The sequence below is a fragment of the Prionailurus viverrinus genome, chromosome A2 (assembly GCF_022837055.1).
Source record: "Prionailurus viverrinus isolate Anna chromosome A2, UM_Priviv_1.0, whole genome shotgun sequence".
Lineage (NCBI taxonomy): Eukaryota > Metazoa > Chordata > Mammalia > Carnivora > Felidae > Prionailurus > Prionailurus viverrinus.
Window position 1 is genome coordinate 92,108,862 of NC_062562.1, and position 21,473 is coordinate 92,130,334.

A 21,473-nucleotide genomic window follows, 5' to 3' on the forward strand; every position below is an offset into this window, starting at 1 on the left:
GCTCAAATTCTGTGTGTGGGTAGCAGGACCACCACATAGAATTTGTGTGAGCTGGGCAGTGCAGATGGGTGCCCAACCAAGGGGAGGGTGGCAGGTAGTAACTGAGCCTCCAGTATGCAGTAAGTAGTGTGTATGAGGTAGCAGCCATGTAGAAGTATGAATACTTTCTCTCTTAACTTTTACCAAGGCATGGTCACCTGGCCAAGGTGCCTTTGTGGTTGTGTTTACTTAACTATGGTTTGGTTCCCAGGTTTGTTCACAAAAAGACACTTAATTTTTAATGTAGCAAGGCATCTTAAGAAGGAAGCTTCAAATCCTCAGCAGGGTAGATAGAAAACTTGGTGTGCTTAATAAAAAGTGACAGCCTCTGCCAAAAGCATCTAGACAAACAAATCCCAGCAAGTACATGATAAGTTTAATTCTTTGATAACAAGAGCATTGAAGTGGAAAGGTGTGAAGGGAAAAAAAAGGCACCCTAATTAACTTTAGCTGTGGGCAACACTGCAGCTTTCAAAGTTGGTGGCTCTTTTTCTAGGAGTAACTAGAAACAGCACCAGTAAAGACAGTGTGATTTTGTGACTTAAAATGAATGTTTAATTCTCTGAGGTAACAAGCAGTCTAGCAAAGGTGTATTTTACATGTTAGTAGAATCTTTTAAATGGTTTTTAAAGCCAGTGACTTCTTTGCATGTATAGATTAGTATATTAAAATAATGGAGCCATATATAGATGTTATTAATTCTAATGTTATAATAATTTGTAGATAATAATTTGATGAATGTCAAGACAAAATTACCTACTTTTAAAGGAAACAAGATTTTATGTATAAAACTTAAACATAAAACCATTGAACTTGAATCCTTATCTCTGGAAATGTGAGATTATTATGCTATCAGATAAAAATTAAGGTTTTTTTAAACACTGGTGCTAGGATGGGTGTGTAGTTAATACTATTCTATTTAAAGAATATATTAAAATAATAAATGTTATATCTATTTAAATATCAATTTCTATAAATATAGTTTGGTTAATGTGAGACCAAAGAGTTTTGTTTCACTTTTCAATTAAGAATCATTCCAATGCTATGTTTCATTAGTGGAGTGAAATATGAGGAAGACCATCCTCTCCCGAAGGAGATAGAAAGATTTTTCAAGCATAATGTAAACTAATCCTTCACTGAGCTAGTCAGATCTTAAATCATGGGATTGCCAAATTAAAAGGTCTGAAAGAATGCTGGTTACACAGTAGGTTACTCAAAAGATTAAGTGGAGTCAAATTACCTTAGATATCAGCCACTATAGACTTGGTGGTGTTGAACTCTGTGCTGTGACCAGTAATGTAATGCCTGAACCATATGCTGTGATTTCATCATTTGTTACATAATGGAGAGTAGGTCAGAGACTGAGGAGAAGGAATGGTAAAGTACAAAGGCAACTAGATCAAATGAAAGGACATTAGTCTTCTAGCTGTGTTAGTTACAAGGAATGTTTAATGCTGTTACACAAGTAGTATAGCATCCATGTTTCCACAGATTCCCAACCTTTGCATAAAGAAGCCACATTATGCCCACCTACATGACTATATGGACTAGTGATTTTACACAAGTAATGTCAAAAATTAGAACCAGACCCTTACTGATAAAGGCCATTAATTAGCATTAATATTGTAGGCAATATTAGAGGGAAGTAGCCTCCTTACAATATCATGCAAAAAAAGGGAAAAGCCTGGGAAGAGCAGTGGGCAATTAAAAATGCATAAAGAATCTTGACACAAAGTGTATTACACAAACAAGAAAAAGATACTCCAATTTTGAACACTGGGAAAACTGTGTGACCAAAAAAATAAGACTTAAATAGTAAGAACCAGATTAAGACAGCCACATCTATTGAAGAATGTCACAATTCCCTCCTGAAGAAAGCAAATGGGAATTATCAAAGTCCCTGTATATTAGTTTATTTCACTTGGTTGTGCTTAATGTATAATAAATCACATTCAGCTTCTGTTACTCTACCTGATGTGATCAACTTGCCATCAGGTGTCTGATCTTGAGGGATTGTGCCATGTTAGTGTTGGTGTCTGTTCCTTGGCAGGTTGGCCTCTTGGCAATGGCAGAAACACGAGGTCTGCTTCAGTGAATAGAAACCCATGCTGTCAAATCTATATGTGACTTTTTTCCTGCCACCATAATCCTTTTGCTCATGTATCCATTGTGCCAGCATTGGGGTGGCATTAACATACAGTAATGAACATGCTTACACTTTGCGCCCACCTCCATGTGCCATGTGCCTATACCCCTTGTACTCTTTCTTCAGATCTTTTTTTTCCCCAAGTCCCTTTACAGCCATATGTCATTTCTCACTGCTCAGCAGTCCATATATATTTTAAACTGAGGCCAGTTCTCTTTCCCTACAAAGGGGATGACCAGATATACCACTTGAAGCTCTGCCCATCAGGAAGATTTTCTCTTGTGACTGGCTTTCAATGTCACCACTGAGTGGAGATGTACGACAACTACCATCCATTCTAAACTTCCACCCACAGAAGCAACTAATCCATGAACCAAGTTTGGGTTTTCCTCATGTTTCATCTGGTCCAAAGGGATGGCCCATACACCTGTAGGTGTGACCCAAGGGAGAGGTACTGATGCAATAGCAATGTATGACATGGGGATCTCAGCTGCCTGTTCATTCCTTGAGCTCTCTGGTCTTGATCTAGCTCAATCCTGGATGTACCAATTCCATTTTACAATGGATTATTGGTACATCTGCCCAATTTTATGACTTGATAGTTCTGACAGAACCTCAGCTCATGATTGGCAGTTGTGACCACATGATGGTTTTTGCCCCACAGACAGGTACTTCATCTCATGTCATCATCTCATAGAACAAACTTTTCATTTTTCCAAAAATACATAATTATTCACTAAAGATGGCATGGCCTTACTCTAAGCCTCCTAGGGAAAGTTGTCATCTCCCTATTGGGGCTTTACATAAACTCGTTTTTCTACCAATGATACCTCTCAAACCTTTGAACCTGCCTGGTTATATGACTGCAGAGCTATTTTCTGCTCACAGTTGGCAGCCTTTCATGCCCTTGGATGGAAGTGGTACTCCCATTTGGAACATTCTGCCTCCAGAATCTAAAGAGGCTTAGCAAACATTTTGTTTCCTTCATGTTTAGGAAGTTCAGGATGCAATAACTTGTCCTTTACTTTGGATGGGATGTCCTGGCATGCCCCTGACCACTGGAATTCTAAAAAATGTTACTGATGTGACAGTCCCCTGAACTTTCTTAGGATACATCTCTCACCCCCTGGAAGACATGCCTCACCTAAGTTTCCAGTGTGTTAGTAACTTATTATTCATATGGTCTGATAAATATATCAATACAATGGATTAATGTGATGTTCTTAGTGGCATCCTCTTCAAATTATGACAAAGGACAAGTTTAAATAGCCCTGAGTTAACACTATAAATGTAGGAAGTGTCTGATCCAAACCATCCTGTAGGGCAGGGTTACTTCAACGAACAAATCAAAGCACACCTGGTGGAAGGTCCAAACCACCACTACAAGTAGGGAGATAAAGCAACCAGAGTCACAACAACAGCATGCAACACACTCCAAAAACACCTCCTGAAGGGCCAGGTCCTGGACAGTGTATGACCTCTTTTTAATATAGTAGTGCTCACAGGTTCAGGACACCTAACAAGCTATTAAAACACATAAAGGACAGAAAACTAGCCAAACTGACAAAATGGAAGAATTCTCCTGAAAAGAAGTTCCAGTAAGAACTGCTGGAGAATTTCTGAGTTTCTGAAGAAATGCTCCAGAACACTGGAGAAATGTGAGAAAATTGCTCAAAACAGATATAAATAATATATCTGATCAGAAATTTAGAATAAAAGTCCTAAGATTAGTAGCTGGGCTTGAAAAAAGCATAGAAGACAGCAGAGAATTATTGCTGCAGAGATCAAGGAATGAAGAAATAGTCACGACAAATTAAGAAATGTTGTAAATGAGGTGCAAAATAAACTAGATGCAGTGACAGCAAGGATGGAAGAAGTAGAGGGGAGAATAAGTGAAATAGAAGATAAAATTAAGGAAAATATTGAAACCAAAAGATAAGAAAATATTAGACCATGAGGGGAGAATTAGCTAAGTGATTCATTGAAATGTAATAATATTTGTATCATAGAGGAGTTCCAGAAGAAGAGAGAGAGAGAAAGGGGCAGAAGGTTTACTTGAACAAATTATAGCTGAGAACTTCCCTAATCTGGGGAAGGAAGCAGGCATCCAAATTCGGGAGGCACAGAGAACTCCCTACAGATCCAACAAGAATAAGTCTTCTCCATGGCATATCATAGTGAAACTGGCAAAATACAATGATAAAGAGAGAATTCTGAAAGCAGCCAGGGACAAAAGGGCCTCAACCTATAAGGGTAGACGCATAAGGACAGTAGCACACCTGTGCCCTGAAATTTGGCAGGCCAGAAGGGAGTGGCAGGAAATATTTAATGTGTGGAATAGGAAAAATAAATAGCCAATATCCAGCAAGGCTGTCATTCAGAATAGAAGGAGAGATGAAGGCTTTACCAGGCAAACAAAACCTGAAGGAGTTTGTGACCACTAAACCAGCCCTACAAGGGATCCTAAGGGGACTCTGTGAGTGGAATGCTGCAAAGACTAAAGGACCAGAGACATCACCACAAGCATGAAACCTACAGACAGCACAATGACATTAAATCCATATCTTTCAATAATAACTCTGAATGTAAATGGACTAAATGCCCCAATCAAAAAAAACATAGCGCATTGGAATGGATTAAAAAACAAAAACAAACAAAAAAACAAGATCCATCTATATGCTGTCTACAAGAGACTCATTTTAGACTTGAGGACACCTGCAGATTGAAAGTGAAGGGATGCAGAACCATATATCATGCTACTGGAAGTCAAAAGAAAGCTGGAGTAGCCATACTTAAATCAGACAAACTAGATTTTAAACTAAAGGTTATAATAAGAGATGAAGAAGGGCATTATATCATAATTATGGGGTCTATCAATCAAGAAGAATTAACAATTGTAAATGTTTATGTCCTCAACTTGAAAACACCCAAATACTTAAATCAATTAATCACAAACATAAGCAATCTTATTGATAAAATATGGTAATTGCAGGGGACTTTAATACTCCACTTACAACAATGGACAGATCATCTAGGCAGAAAAACAATAAACAGTGGACCAGATGGACTTGACAAATACATTCAGAACTTTTCATCCAAAAGCAGCAGAACACATATTCTTCTCGAGTGCACATGGAACATTCTCCAAGATAGATCACATACTGGGTCATAAAACAGCCCTCAATAAATATAAAAAAGAATTAAGATCATACCATGCATATTTTTAGATCGCAACACTGCGAAACTTGAAATCAAACACAAGGAACAATTTAGAAAGCCTACAAATGCATGGAGGTTAAAGAACATCCTACTAACGACTGTATGGGTCAACCAGGCTATTAAAGAAGAAATTAAAAAATATATGGAAGCAAATGAAAATGAAAACATGACAGTCTAGCCCATTTGGGATGGATGCAGCAAAGGCAGTCCTAAGAGGAAAATACATTGCAGTCCAGGCCTATCTCAAGAAACAACAACAACAAATCCCCAATATAAAACTTAACTGCACACCTAAAGGAACTATAAGCAGAACAACAAAGAAACACCAAGACTGGCAGGAAAAGAGAAATAATAAAGATTAGAGCAGAAATAAGCAATATAGAATCCAAAAAAAAGGTAGAACAGATCAATGAATCTAGAGCTGTTTTGTTTTGAAAACATAAACAAAATTGACAGACCTCTAGACAGACTTCTCGAAAAGAGAGGGAGCCCAAAGAGATAAAATCACAAATGAAAATGGATTTATTACAACCAACCCTCACAAATACAAGCAATTATCAGGGAATACTATGAAAAATTATATACCAACAAACTGGACAACCTGGAAGAAATGGACAAATTCCTAGACACCCACACACTACCAAAACTCAAAAGGGAAGAAATAATTTGAACAGATCCATAACCAGTGAAGAAATTGAACCAGTTATAAAAAATCTTCAAACAAATAAGAATCCTGGGCCAGATGGCTTCCCAGGGGAATTCTACCAGACATTTACAGCAGAGTTAACACCTATCCTTCTCAAGCTGCCCCAACAAATAGAAACAGACTTCATAGAAATCTTCCAGACTCATTCTATGAAGCCAGGATTACATTGATTCCCAAACCAGACAGAGACCCCACTAAAAAGGAGAATTACAGGCCAATATCCCCGATGAACATGGATGCAAAAATTCTCAAAAAGATACTAGCAAATCAAATTCAATAGTATATTAAAATAATTATTTACCATGATCAAGTGGGATTCATTCCTTGGCTGCAAGCTGGTTCAATATTTGCAATTCAATCAATGTGATATATCACATTAATAGAAGAAAGGATAAGAACCATATGATCCTGTCAATAGAGGCAGAAAAAGCATCTGACAAAATTCAGCATCTTTTCTTAATATAAACCCTCAAGAAAGTCGGGATAGAAGGAACAGAACTTAACATCATAAAAGCCATATATGAAAAGCCAACAGCTGATATCATCCTCAACTGGGAAAAACTGAGAGTTTTCCCCCTGAGATCAGGAACACAACAGGGATGTCCACTCTCACCACTGTTGTTTAACATAGTGTTGGAAGTCCTAGCATCAGCAATCAGACAACAAAATGAAATAAAAGGCATCCAAATTGGCAAAGAAGAAGTCAAACTTTCACTTTTCACAGATGACATGATATTCTACGTGGGAAACCTGAAAGACTCCACCAAAAAGCTGCTAGAACTGATAAATGAATTCAGCAAAATTGCAGTATACAAAATCAATACACAGAAATCGGTTGCATTTCTATACACCAATGATGAAGCAACAGAGAGATCAAGGAATCGATCCCACTTACAATTGCACCAAGAACCATAAAGTACCTAGGAATAAACCTAACCAAAGATGTAAAAGATCTGTATGCTGAAAACTATAGAAAGCTTATGAAGGAAGTTGAAGAAGACACAAAGAAATGGAAAAACATTCCATGCTCATGGGTTGGAATAACGAATATTGTTAACATGTCAATACTACCCAAAGCAATCTACATATTCAGTGCAATCCCAATCAAAATTGTACAGGCATTCTTCTCAGAGCTAGAACAAACAATTCTCAAATTTGTATGGAACCACAAAAGATCCAGAATAGCCAAAGTAATGTTGAAAAAGAAAACGAAAGTGGGAGGCATCACAATCCTGGACTTTAGCCTGTACTACAAAGCTGTAATCATCAAGACAGTATGGTATTGGCACAAAAACAGACACATAGACCAATGGAATAGAATAGAGAACCATGAATTGGACACACAAACGTATGGCCAATTAATGTTTGACAAAGCAGGAAAGAGTACCCAGTGGAAAAAAGACAGTCTCTTTAGCAAATGGTTCTGGGAGAACTAGACAGCAACATGCAGAAGAATGAAACTGGACCACTTTATTACACCATGCACAAAAATAAACTCAAAATGGATGAAAGATCTAAATGTGAGACAAGAAACCATCAAAACCCAAGAGGAGAAAATAGTCAAAAACCTCTTTGACCCCAGCTGCAGCAACTTCTTACTAGACATGTCTCCGAAGGCAAGGGAAATAAAATGAAAATGAACTATTGGGACCTCATCAAGATAAAAAGCTTCTGCACTGCAAAGGAAACAATCGGCAAAACTAGAAGGCAACCAACAGAATGGGAGAAGATATTTGCAAATTACATACCGGATAAAGGGTTAGTTAGTATCCAAAATCTATAAAGAACTTACCAAACTCAATACCAGAAAATAAATAAATAAATAAATGAAATGAAATGAAATGAAATGAAATGAAATGAAATAAAATAAAATCCCAGTGAAGAAATGGGCAGAAGACATGAATAGACACTTTTCCAGAGAAGACATCCCGATGGCCAACAGGCACATGAAAAGATGCTTAATATCACTCATCATCAGGGAAATATCAATAAAAACCACACTAAGATACCACTTCACACTGGTTAGAATGGCTAAAATTAACAACTCAGTAAACAACAGATGTTGGCAAGGATGTGGAGAGACAGGAACCCTTTTGCACTGTTGATGGGAATGCAAACTGGTATAGCCACTCTGGAAAACAGTGTGGAGTTTCCTCAAAAAATTAAGACTAGAATCACCCTGTGACCCAGCAATAGCACTACTAGGAATTTACCCAAAGATACAAGAGTGCAGGTTCATAGAGGCACATGTACCCCAATGTTTATAGAATCACTTTCAACAATAGCCAAATTATGGAAAGAGCCCAAATGTCCATCAACTGATGAATGGATAAAGAAGATGTGGTTTATATATACAGTGGAGTACTACTTGGAAATGAGAATGAATGAAATCTTGCCATTTGCAACAATGTGGATGGAACTGGAGGGTATTATGCTAAGTGAAATAAGTCAGTCAGAGAAAGACAGATATATGTTTTCACTCATATGTGGAATTTGAGAAGACCATGGAGGAATGGAAAGGGGAAGAATAGTTTCAGAGAGGGAGGCAAACCATAAGAGACTCTTAAATGCAGAGAACAAATTGAGGGTTGATGCGGGACAGGGAAGAGGGGAAAATGAGTGATGCGCATAGAGAAGGGCACTTGTTGGGTGAGCACTAGGTGTTGTATGTAAGTGATGAATCATGGGAATCTACTCCTGAATCCAAGAGCACATTGTATATACACTGTATGTTAGGTAACTTGACAATAAATTCTATTAAAAAAATTAAAAATGTATACTGTAATGTTTTCCTTGTTAATGCAATGTGTTCCCGATCCTTTTTTTCTGGCCGGGATGGAAAAATATGCATCCACCCAAACAATGGCTGCATATCACCTATCTGAGGCTATGTTAACTTCCAATGAAGAGGATATTACATCTGGCATTGCATCTGCAGTTGAGGCTACTACTTAGTGCAGCTTGTGGTAGTCTACTGTTATTCTTCATAAACCACATGAAAAGGATGGGAATCCACCATTTTAGATGGTGCATTAATTTCCTCCATCACCACCATCACCATTGCCCCATATTAAGGTATATTTCTTTAGGGGTGCCTGGGTGGCTCAGTCGGTTAAGCGTCTGACTCTTGGTTTCAGTTCAGGTCATGATCTCATGGTTCGTGAGTTCGAGCCCTGCATCAGGCTCTGCTCTAACAGCACAGAGCCTGCTTGGGCTTCTCTCTCTTCCCCTCTCTCTGCCCCTCCCCTGCTCACACTCTTTCTCTCTCTCTCAAAATAAATGAATAAACATCTAAAAAAATTAAGGAAAAAAGATATTTTTAAGGATTTTTATTTATTTTTGAGAGAGAGAGAGCACAAGCAGGGGTGGGGCAGTGAGAGAGGGGGACCGAGAATCCCAAGCTGGCTCCACACTGTCAATGCAGAGCCTGATGTGGGGCTTGAACTCAGGAACCAGTGAGATCATGACCTGGGCTGAAATCAATAGTTGACATTTAACCGACTGAGTCACCCAGGTGCCCCATGAGATATTGTTTTTGATTTATTATTTGGCTGAGAGATAGAGGCAGATCCACAGATTCTAACTTGGTCTTTTTTTTTTTTCTTTCTTCTTTTCTTTTTTTTTTTTTTTTTTTTTTTGGTCTTGTCCACTATAATAATTCTTACCCTGTAGGCCGGAGATACAATGTGGGGGATTTACTGAAGTACTAAGTATTTCTTTACTTTCTTTTTTAAAATGTTTATTTATTTTTAAGAGAACACAAGCAGGGGAGGGGCAGAGAGACAGGGACAGAGGATCTGAAGTGGGCTCTGTGCTGACAGGCTGACAGCAGCAAGCCCCATATGGGGCTCAAAAGCATGAACTGTGAGATCATGACCTGAGCCAAAGTCGGATGCTCAACTGACCGAGCCACCCAGGTGCCCCCAAATATTTCTTTTCTAATAAAACATTAAGAGGCTAAGCAAATGACACTGTTGACCCACTATGAGCCAAAGCTTGGTGAAGACTTCATTTATTAGCTGGCTCCCATGTACCCAATATAACAGGTGGTTTGGTCCCAGGTATCACTGCCAGTTGAGACTCTGCATCCAACAATTATTTGGGTATTCTTCCCCCTTTCCCCAGTACAGTTACCCAGGTAAATGGAGGTAAGTCCCTTTGGGGAAGAGCTGAGGGAATAGTTACCATGTGTACTTACCATGTGATGCCGGGTCCTTCTTCTGAGGATGTGACTTTTTCTTCAGTGGTTTCTTGGTTGAAAACTGACTTAAGTCTGGAAACAGATCATGATTCTTGATTGCAGCAACTTCCCTCAGCCTCCTGAGGCTGATTTATTTTAAAGGACATATTGAGAAATTATCTTGTTACTCTCCATCGTTTTGCTTCTAAAGGAACCATGTTCTATTAACCAACTCCACCACTCTTAACATCAACTTGGCGTTAGTCTTGGCAATGACTTTTTTGACTTAATACCAAAAACAAAGGCAACAAAAGTAAAAAATAACAACTGAGGCTATGTCAAACTAAAAAGCTTCTGCACAGTAAAGGAAACCATCAACAAAATGAAAAGACAACCTACTGAATGGGAGGAAATATTTGTAAAGCATATTTCTGATAAGGGGTTAATATCCAAAATATATAACTAACTCATACAAATAAGTTGAATGGATAAAGAAGATATGGTGTATGTATGCCACAGAGTATTATTCAGGCATAAGAAAGAAGGAAATCCTGCCATTTGCAACAACATTGATGGAACTTAAGGGCATTTCGCTAAGTGAAATAAGCCCCCCAAACACAAATACTGCATGATATCACTTATATGTGGCATCTAAAAAAAAAGTCAAACTTGTTAGAATAGAGAGTAGAAAATTGGTTGTCAGGTCTGGGAGGTCCCCACCTCCCAATAGCGAGGTGGTTGGTAAAAGGGTACAGATTTTTAATTACAAGTTGAATAATACTTGAGAGTTTAACATAAAACTTGGTGACTATAGTTGATAACATTGTGTTATATGACTGAAATTTGTTGAGAATAGAACTTAAATGTTCCCACTCCCCACCCCCACCATGTATTTGAGGTGATGAATGTGTTAATTAACTAGATGATGGAAACCAAATAAAAAATTCACCAAAAAGCTATATATCAAATATAAATATATACAAAATAGGCAAGATGCAGTCAGAAGCATTACTTCAAAGAGATTCAAAGAATATTCTGTCTCTAGAGGATGGGATGTTTTGTTTTGAAATTACACTGGGATAAGCTTACTCCTGGCCCTCCCCAGAACAACACACACCTTGGAGAAACTGTGTAGTTTAGAGCAGGTATCTTCTCGCTTACCTTGCCTCTCAGGATGCCCATTCTGTGCCAAGAAGATGAAATGGTTTATTTTTTTTTTTCTTTTGTAACATTTATTTATTTATTTATTTATTTATTTTTATGAAATTTATTGACAAATTGGTTTCCATACAACACCCAGTGCTCATCCCAAAAGGTGCCCTCCTCAATACCCATCACCCACCCTCTCCTCCCTCCCACCCTCCATCAACCCTCAGTTCTCGGTTTTTAACAGTCTCTTATGCTTTGGCTGTCTCCCACTCTAACCTCTTTTTTTTTTTTTTCCTTCCCCTCCCCCATGGGTTCCTGGTAAGTTTCTCAGGATCCACATAAGAGTGAAACCATATGGTATCTGTCTTTCTCTGTATGGCTTATTTCACTTAGCATCACACTCTCCAGTTCCATCCACATTGCTACAAAAGAAGATGAAATGGTTTAAAGGCATGTCTCTAGATACACCTGGGTGGCTCAGTCGGTTAAGTGTCTGACTTCAGCTTAGGTCATCATCTCGCGGTTTGTGAGTTCAAGCCCCACGTTGGGCACATTGCTGTCAATGCAGAGCCCGCTTCGGATCCTCTCTCCCTCTCTCTTTGCCCCTCCCCAGCTTGCACTCTCTCAAAAATAAATAAACATTAAAAGAATAAAAAATAAATAAAGGCATGTATCCACTACCTTAAAAAAATGTGCAAACCCTTTGGACTAAGCAAGTCCTAAATCTGGTGTCTGTCTTAGAGAAATGCTTACAAGACATGCACAGGGAGGCATTGCTTATAACAATAAGAGATGTGTAAATTAAAAAAAAAATGGAGTATACTTAGAATAGCACAATATTTACAAAACCTGTAAAATTAATTATTCCAACTTAGAGAATTGGGTTAAGAATTTAGATGTATGATATAGAAGATGAAGATATTGGGCTTTTCCAGGCCTGTAGGTTTTAATTCTCTTTTACTGTAACTACTATGGAATCTCCTGCATCAAGGTGTAAAGTGTACGACTGAAATCTTTTAGATCTTATTCAGGTTATAATTGCATGTCATATATAAAATTCTTAAGTGTCTTATTTATTTGAAAATTTGGGGAATTTTTTTTTTTTTGAAATGACAATAAGATCAGTGAGATGTGGTTACCTAGAGATGATAGAATGTTCCCTCAAGGGACAAAAGAGTCCCTCTCTACTGTTTGCTTGTAAAACCATGTCTAAGTTGTATTTAATTTTGAATACCACACTTTAATTGGAACACTGACATACTGGAGTGTATTTTCAAATCATCATGATCATGAGGAAACCTAGAACTATGTCACAAAAGGCAAGGGTAAAAAGAATTTTTGCCCACGGGGGAAGGAAAAACGTCTTCAAAGAACATCACGTGGAAGATTCTTGTGCATGTTTTACAGGACCAGAATCAGGATGGAGGTGACAAAAACACGGGTTTGACCAGGAAGATGTGGAAAAAGACTCAGATTTGAAAGCAGGATATCCAGTCTACTCTATAACAAGCCACGGGAACTTAGGAAATCATTTAAGTTCCCCAAACCACTGTGGTCCAATAGAACTGTCTGCAATGATGGAAATATCCCATATTCTTGCTCTACAATACAGTAGCTGCTAGCCAAATGCAGCACAAGAAATGTGGTTAGTGTGACTGAGGAACAGAATTTTAAATTTTATTTACTTTTAATTAATTTAAATTTAAATAGTTACATGTAGCTAGTGGTTACAGTATTTAGAAGGTGCAGCTCTAAGCCTTAATTTCCTCCTCTCTGAAATGGGAATAATAACACTTATTAAATTGCTGACCCGAAGATCAAACGACATTATATGTGACCCCAGAAAAACTGTATCACACTACACAAGTGTTAATTACGGTGATAACTAATTACTGAATTACATGTATTGTATTACTGTCTTATCCTCAAAAGAGTTTCTAACATTTGGAATTAGAGAAAAATGGAATTAGCAGCCTGAGAAAGTAGAGTTCCCCAAGTCTGGTTTTCACAAACAGGTTTGAGACAGGCAGAGATCAGAGAAAGAACAAAGTATCATGGAGACTTGGGCTATATTCAAGACATCCTTCCAGTAGAGCTTCTTGATGTTCTCCCTTGACTCCCCTGGCTGAGTTAACGATGCTCCTCTAAGCACTGTCGGGCACTTTCACACCGTCCTGTAAAAAAAAACAACAGTATTTACTCAACTGTATCTTAGAGCACATGCCTCTTACACTCATGTCTTTCACGGTTGTATCCCCGTTCTTAGCCACCGGGCCATACAGTAGGTCCTCAATCAGTATTCGATGAATGATGAACTTACCATGTTTTCTTGAGGGAGTGATTCCCCGTTAATAATGTAACCAGTAACTCTTTGAAAAACATTATTATGGTTCTTTGAGGATGTACGGAGTGGAGGAATACTGTATCCAGCGGCGCAGTTGGATATTTCGGTGCCAGGAGGCCTGCGGGGATGACCTCTCTTTCTCCTGCCCTTTTCCTCCCTCCGGTCTTCGGCTGTGGAGGATCTCGTGGTCCCGAAAGTCGCTACCGTCCGCACCTCAGTGGAGAGGAGCGGGACGCGGAGAACTACATTTCCCAGCTGACTCTCCTGCGCGCGCCCCTGCCCGTGCGCGCGGGGGGCGAGTGCACCAGGCGCTCGCTCCCTGCCGAGCGCTCGTCGCCCGCCAGAGCCTTTGCCATGGGATGAGGTGGGAGGCGCTAGAATCCACTTAGCTACAGCCAACCGCCCAATGCAGCACTCGCTCGCTCCCCCCGCCAGCGGAAGCACCCGCGGAGCACAATGCAGCACTGAGGCAGCGCCGCGGCGGAGGCTGCAGCGCCACGGCCGCCGCAGCACGGTCCGGGGCTGGGAGGGGGTGGCCGAGGAGAACCGGGGGGCGCGGGCGGAGGGAGCCGGACCCTGCTGCCGAGGCATGAGGAGCTAGCTGAGCGTCTCGAACGAGGCGGGCTGACGGCAGCACCATGCAGGCGGCGGCGGCTGCGTCCGTGCCCTTCTTGCTGCTCTGCGCCCTGGGGACCTGCCCCCCGGCGCGCTGCGGTCGGGCAGGTAAGTTCGCCACCCTGTGTGGCTTAGGGACGTACCATTTTCCAGGAGTCTTTGCAGCCCTCAAGCGCACTGGAAACGGGCATGCCCGTTTCCCGAGTGCGCGGGGAGATTTTTTTATTTAGAAGGGTGGTGAGAAGTGAAGCAAAAATACATGTGTGGGGGCGCGCAGATGCATTAGAAGCCTTCGGTCAAATGCATGTTTTTCCTCTTCTGAAGAAGCGGAATGCGGAGGATGGGAGAGGGGTGCTGTGCTTCTGGGCCCCGATCCTGGATGATCTCAGATGAGCTGGTCCAAGGCTCTCCGGCTGGTGTCTCTGCGTCCTTCCCAGATAGGGACCTGGAGGGAGGGGGCGGTGGGATTTTCCTACAGAAGACGTCGGACCGCAGGAGACACGCGTGTGGGTCAGGGTCATTATTTTCTTCTTTTCTCCCCGCTCCCTCCTTACCCTCGTCCTGCCTGGAGGAGACGCCTCGTTGACGGAGCTGGAGAGGAGGAACGAAAACCGCTTCCTGGAGCGCCAGAGCATCGTGCCACTCCGGCTCCTCTACCGCTCGGGCGGTGAAGACGAAACTGGACACGACGCGCTCGACACGCGGGTGCGGGGCCACCCCGGCGGCGGGCAGGTGAGAGGCGCGGTCCAGGGGGGTGGGCCCGGGCGCGGCCTGGCCCACCCTGACCCCACGTTTGCTCTCCGTCGCCCTGGAGATGCAGTGTCTTCGGTGGAAGGAGCGCAGCCCTAGTGCGAGTCGTGCATGGCGCTCCCAGTGCGAAAAAGAAGGGGGGGGGGGACAAACCCCTCAAAGCACCACAGGCCGGAGCTTTGCTAGAGAGGAGTTTGTGCGGGATGTCTTCGGCAGTGCGGTATCCTGAGCGGAGGGGCGGAGACCCTCTCACCTCCGGCAGGCAAAAAAACATGCATAGGCAAGAAAGGATGTAATGTGTGGGCAGGGTTTGCATCATCATTATTATTGTGGTTGTTTTAATCCTCAAAAACACTTTATACGTGATTTAAACCAAGGTTGGTACCGTAGAAAAAATGGAAAGGCAAGCCTAGACATCCCTAACTAAACTCAAACTGTAAAAATAAGCTAACCTGCAGGGTTCTCAGCTCACTCGATTTATGGACACCAGAGATGTACCCATTCACCTCCACTTTTCAGGAAAGGCCTCTCCTCCATTTCTTCGCTGGCAATGGGCCTTTGGCGTAATTTGAGTCCTTTTGTTTTTTGGGCATTTATAAAATATGTTAAAAAATCTAAGTTTATTCCATTTACCCATATTTAGATCAATATCACATGTCCACAGATAATGCCTGAAAATTATTTTGAACTTACTTGCTAATTTAGGTAATTATTTCAGGGCTCTCTAAGCAATTTTTGTATTTATATACATCAACATGGCAAGCAGTTTATTCACCTGCAAGTACATATTAAGGTAGAGCTTGTTCGTGTAGTTGAAAATGTTGTAAGTTTTGCTGACCTAAAGGCAGCTGAACATTTTCACGTGTGTAAATACATTTATTAATACTTCAAGATGTATGTTGTAGCTGTGATAGTCATAATATATGATCTATTTCTGTAAAATATGTGGAAGCAGAAAAATGCCATATAAATCACAAAAATGCCAATGCTTAGCTCTGTTGAAATTCTCATACAAGAAATTAATTTAAAGGGCTACACTAATATCCATTAAAGTTTGAGTACTGTGGTAGAAAGTCCAGTGTGCCAAGCTTTAATGAAGATTTCCATTATTTGAATTGTTTGATAAATACCTCTTCTCTTTCATTTTGACTTGTTTTCATAGTAAAACTGAAGAAACAGGGGACACTCTTATTTTTCAATAAATGAGAATTATTTCTGTGGAGGAATATTCTCACACTCATTTACAGCTTTTGCTTAGGAAAAATTTCACATACATATGCAAAATAGAATGTTATAATGAATGAGTATTAGAATAAATACATAATGCTTCAACAATTAGCAACTCATAGCCAGTCTTGTTTCATCTGTCTCCTACCTGTTTTCTTCCCCTTCTTGTATTTGAGGCAGATCAGATCATTTCATTCATAAAAAATTCACTCTGTACTTCTAAAAGGATTCTTTCAAGAAAGAATGTAACCCTGTTATTATACCTAATACATAAATATTATAAATATGTAAAATATATTTAAGTATATTAGATAAATATATGTAAATATAATATGTATACATTTAAGTTTGTTTGATCCAGGACCCAAATGATGTCTATAGACAGCAATTAGTTTATTTTTTTGAGTCTCTTTAATGCATAATTTACCCCCTATTGTTTCCTTCATTTTTTCCTTACGATTTATTCATTGAAGACAGGGGGTCTTTCATCCTGTAGTTTCTCAGCCTGAATTTTTGCTGATATAGCCAGTGCTTTAAAACAGATCACAGAGTCTTTCTCGGAGAGGAGGGAGACAGAAGTAGCAATATAGAAAAAGAAAATTTTAGAATTGGAAACTCCCACATCTCTGCCATATGCTGGTAATGTCTTCAGGTACCCTCTGCCCTTCACTATGTTGGTGAAAGACCACCACTTTTGGAAAACAGGCCAGTCCTCCTTCTTTTCTCCTATTTATGGAGCACCACTTCGGCAGTTGTTTGGTTCATTGGCCTTTCTACTTGGGGCAGAAGATACCTTGGGCCTGTGCAGTTTCTTCTTAAAATAATAAAACTCACAGTTAGGAAGAATGACTCTGGCTTTTGGTGAGGTATGGATGAACTGGTATGATTTAGGTTGAACAGCATGAATAGATTGTTTATTCAAGTCAGGATTGGAAGTGAAGATACTGTCTACTGTCTTACCATCAAAGTAATTATTACGAGTAGTTACCTCAGTGCCTGGCACGTAGTAAGGTATATACCGAACACCTGGTTGGATGTCTGGATCACCTGGGGGGCTGTTGCATTTTACCGTGCTCCTTAAACTACAGTTAGAAATCGCTGACTGCTAGATCTGAATCTGGCAGTTACAGTTGTAAAGACTTAGTTGTCATATGCCAAATTTTCCTACAGTTAGGGAACTCAGGAGTGTTCCTGCATTTTTAGATTCATTGAGAGCTGGCATTGGATCTAAAAACTCAAGCTGATTATATTTGGCCCTTGTTATTTCTTTGGTAATTAAATAGATAAAATTTATGGCATCTTAGCTACCCATAGATATTTTTTAGTAATTTCCTTTCTTCTTCAGAAATAAAATTGGGATGCCTTCCTATCAGCCTGCAAAGCTTATATATTCATTTGTTGGTTTGTGTATTTAAAAGGCACTTATTTACTTGAGCTCATACTGTGTACCAATTTTTGTACAAGGCTCTGGGGATTTAGAGGTAAGAGACACACTTCAAACCTTTAAGGAATTTATAGACAAGTGGGAACGTGCATGAATGGATAAGCAGTTATACTCTGCCCTTCTGTGTGAGTTTCTGGAGGTGATCACAGAAAGCTTTGGCGGCAGTGAAGACAGTGTTTAACCCAGGTGAGCAGGCAGGGTGGGCTTTCACGGGGAAGTGCTGTCTTAGCTGTGTTTTGAGGCTGAAATGGGCCAGATTAAAGGAAGGGGATGGGCATGTCAAACCAAAGGGGCAGAAGTACATGGACATTTGGGAATTAGGACACTTTTTTGTTAGGTGCAAATAGTTAGGATTTAGGGGACAGATGAGCCAAAACAGGAAAGCAGAGAGTAAATGCTGCAGTACCTTCATGATTTGTGGAGCAGTTTGGACTTTGTCCCAAAGGCAATTGAAGGACTTTAGTAAGGAGAGTTTACTGACCAGACTCATGATACTGTGGGATGATCCTAATTGTTAGAAATGAATAATTTTAATTTCACAGGATAAGTTCAAGTGGTTGTTCACTCTAATTTATTGGTAAATGCTAATTCACATACTCATTAGCTTCCTAAGAATTTAGTTAGTAAACTGAAAATACCATATAAATGAGTTTATAAGGCATTTAGAGCATTATATTGTAAGCATTATATGAGTTTTTGTTAAATAACATTTACTCCCTCAGGCTGCTTGAGTACTATTTAGAAATTTTTATGACATCACTTTAATGCAAAATGGTGCCCTAATTACCTGCATGTAACACATTCCCAGAAGTAAATTACACATTACTAAAATTTACATAAGTAAGTGGAATCTGACAGTCCTAGAGATGGTAGAGACCTTATAGGTCATCTAACCTAATTCAGGAATTACTTCACACCTGGTAAGATAAAGTCATTGATCTACAGTAAGGAAACCAGTAACGTATCACTTAATGTTTCAGAAAGCTCACAAGAACTATGATGGTATAAAACACCTTAATTTTACTCTTAATGTGTCCTTGTTTCAGTTTTTAACCACTGAATGGAAAAGAATACTCATTATTACCTTTTTAATGTTTATTTATTTTTCGAGAGACAGAGACAGAGCATGAGCAGGGGAGGGGCAGAGAGAGAGGGAGTCAAAGAATCTGAAGCTGGCTCCAGGCACCGAACTATCAGCACAGAGCCCGAAGGGGCTTGAATTCATGAACTGTGAGATCATGACCCGAGCCAAAGTCAGATGCCTAACTGACTGAGCCACCCAAGTGCCACAGAATACTGATATTTTTAAAAGAAATTTTTATTTCAGTTTTGGGGAAATACTGGCAATATGATTGGTGTGAAATAATAATTCTGTTGATGAGCCCACGTTGTAAAAGATTTCTTTATTACCTGTCCAGTTAGTTACTTGAATGCATACTTTGTTTTTATCCCAAGTGTGATGATCAACCCATAATGAAAGGTTATTTTGCCATCAAGTTCTAGAAATGATAGTCCAAGAAACCATGTTTGATTGTGGGTAACCTTGGTATCCTCAAGGTTGTCTACCTAGTCTGAAATAATTTCAGTCCTGTAAAATAGCACAGGGAACTAGAATATTCAAATTATTCAGTCTTTCTTTCTTCTGCCTTGAAGTGATTTGTGCTGAAGGAATTGGGTGTTTGCAGATAAATAGATAAAACTTTTTTAACTGGGCATCCATATGGGCAAGATAGTGCCTCCTGAGCCTTATTGATGGTTTGATACTGATAACTGATAATCATTTAATTGCTATTTTTAAGAAAAATCACCTTAGGGGCACCTGGGTGGCTCAGTCGGTTAGGCGTACTTTTTCGGCTCAGGTCATGATCTCACGGTCCGTGAGTTTGAGCCCCGTGTCGGATCTGTGCTGACAGCTCAGAGCCTGGAGCCTGCTTCGAATTCTGTGTCTCCCTCTCTCTCTGCTCCTCCCTAGCCCATGCTCTGTCTCTCTCTTTCCTTCAAAAATAAATAAAAAACATTAAAAAAAATTTCTTAAAAAAAAGAAAAAGCACCTTAATGGTTCCTTTTTTTTTTTTTTTTTTTTTTTTTTTTTGGCTAGCTAAGCAGGACAGATTTACTGTAACATCAAAGATAAGTTATTTGGTGGTTTATTTTGTCATGTGTTCACCCCATATATTTTCACTTATTTATTTTTCACCCATTGATATTTCTCTATAAATAGCAGAATTTCTTTTTATCATAAGTCTTTGCTTTCAGTGAATAGTTGGGCTACTCATTTCTCTGTCTCTTTCCCTGGATAGTGTTGTAGCTTCTCAAGTAGTCAGGTACCAAAAACACAGATCTGTAAATTATCATACTTTTGATAATCAGTAATGCCAGATGGTATAGCAAGATGGTAAGTAGTCATGTGCTCCCATTTTTTTAAAAGGATTATTTACTTTTGAGAGAGAGAGAAAGCAGCGCAGAGAGAGAGGGAGACAGAGGATCCAAAGTGGTCTCTGCACTGACAGCAGAGAGCCCAGTGGGGGGGCCTGAACTCAGGAACGGTGGCGAGATCATGACCTGAGCTGAAGTTGGGCACTCAACCAACTGAGCCACCCAAGCGCCTCTAGTGTGCTCCATTTTTATGAGTATATTTATACATGTGCCTAAGCATGGATGAGCTGTAGTTAAAATTGTGCTGTTTCACTTGGGAGCACTGAGTCAGCTTCACGGTAAATTGTCTGCGGTACTGCTTCTCTGGCAAAAAAAGGGCTCCTAGGAATTATAGCTTTGGGAGTATTTTGCAAGGATAGCACAAGCATTTTTTTTTTCTTAATGGGCATTTGTTAAACCTAAGTAGCTCAATATTGATAAAGTTTTGCCACCAGTAAAAAGTTTGTTCTGCTATAAATAGAAGGAGACATTTCCTACCACATTTTTTTTTAAATTCTCCTACCAATATCCTTCCCTTACAATTAAATTGTTAAAAGAAATGGTATTCAGAATTGTGGGAGTTTTCTTTAAGTCTTGTTTTTACTCTGTGAGATCCCAATTTGTATATATGTGTTTGGGGCATCTTTGAAATTATGCCTAATGATCTCACTGCATACAAAAAGAACCCATCTCTCATCACTTCTTTATTTTTTATTTTTTATTTTTTTAACGTTTTATTTATTTTTGAGAGAGACAGAGTACGAGTGGGAGAGAGGCAGAGAGAGGGAGACACAGAATCTGAAGCAGGCTCCAGGCTCTGAGCTGTCAGCACAGAGCGAGACGCGGGGCTCTAACCCACAAACTGTGAGATCGTGACTTGAGCTGAAGTTGGACGCTTAACTGATGGGGCCATCCAGGTGCCCCTCTCTTCACTTCTTTACATTTATACCTGAAAAACTGTGAATGACTCTAAGAGCTTATGGCTTGGTAAAAATCATTCTTAGTTTTATTTGCTTTCTCAACTTTCAAAGAATGTGAAGTATTCTGTCATTTTTAGTGATAAAGCCCTCTCTAAGTATATACATGGAGGCAGGCCTGCTTTCTTGTCATGGTTCATTGAGAGCAGTAGTCTGTAAGGTCACTAGCTCTCAGTAGCTCCAGTGGGGCTGAGATAAGGCCACATTTATCATTATTTCATGGATAAGGTCCAAAGGGAAAAAGGATGTTAATAAAAGGAGG

The 21,473-nt window shown here is 39.8% G+C and overlaps 2 protein-coding genes across 14 annotated transcripts in view; one reads left to right on the forward strand and one right to left on the reverse strand.

The window, feature by feature from the left end:
• Positions 1 to 13,165: 13,165 nt before the first annotated feature.
• On the reverse strand, positions 13,166 to 14,374 carry LOC125153567 (uncharacterized). The gene is made up of 2 exons (XM_047836888.1): positions 13,760 to 14,374; positions 13,166 to 13,613 (listed from the first exon to the last, which is right to left on the reverse strand). Exons 1-2 carry the CDS (start codon positions 14,372 to 14,374, stop codon positions 13,584 to 13,586), a joined length of 645 nt encoding a protein of 214 aa, XP_047692844.1. The 3' UTR covers positions 13,166 to 13,583.
• Positions 14,354 to 21,473, forward strand: part of ADAM22 (ADAM metallopeptidase domain 22) — a 242,575-nt gene continuing 235,455 nt past the window's right edge. For 8 of the 13 annotated variants that reach the window (XM_047849794.1, XM_047849785.1, XM_047849790.1 and 5 more), the window contains exons 1-2: positions 14,354 to 14,506; positions 14,970 to 15,130. In XM_047849794.1, the coding sequence (XP_047705750.1) occupies positions 14,422 to 14,506; positions 14,970 to 15,130 (246 nt within the window). In that variant the 5' untranslated portion in view covers positions 14,354 to 14,421. The remainder of the gene's footprint in view (positions 14,507 to 14,969; positions 15,131 to 21,473) is intronic. The other 5 variants (XM_047849786.1, XM_047849796.1, XM_047849789.1 and 2 more) reach the window with 1 other exon arrangement.

Coding starts and splice junctions, on each gene's coding strand:
- LOC125153567 (XM_047836888.1), bottom strand. CDS start 14,374: ATGCCTCGGCAGCAGGGTCCGGCTCCCTCCGCCCGCGCCCCCCGGTTC. Junction 13,614..13,759: donor CACTCCCTCAAGAAAACATG/GTAAGTTCATCA, acceptor TTTTTTTTACAG/GACGGTGTGAAAGTGCCCGA.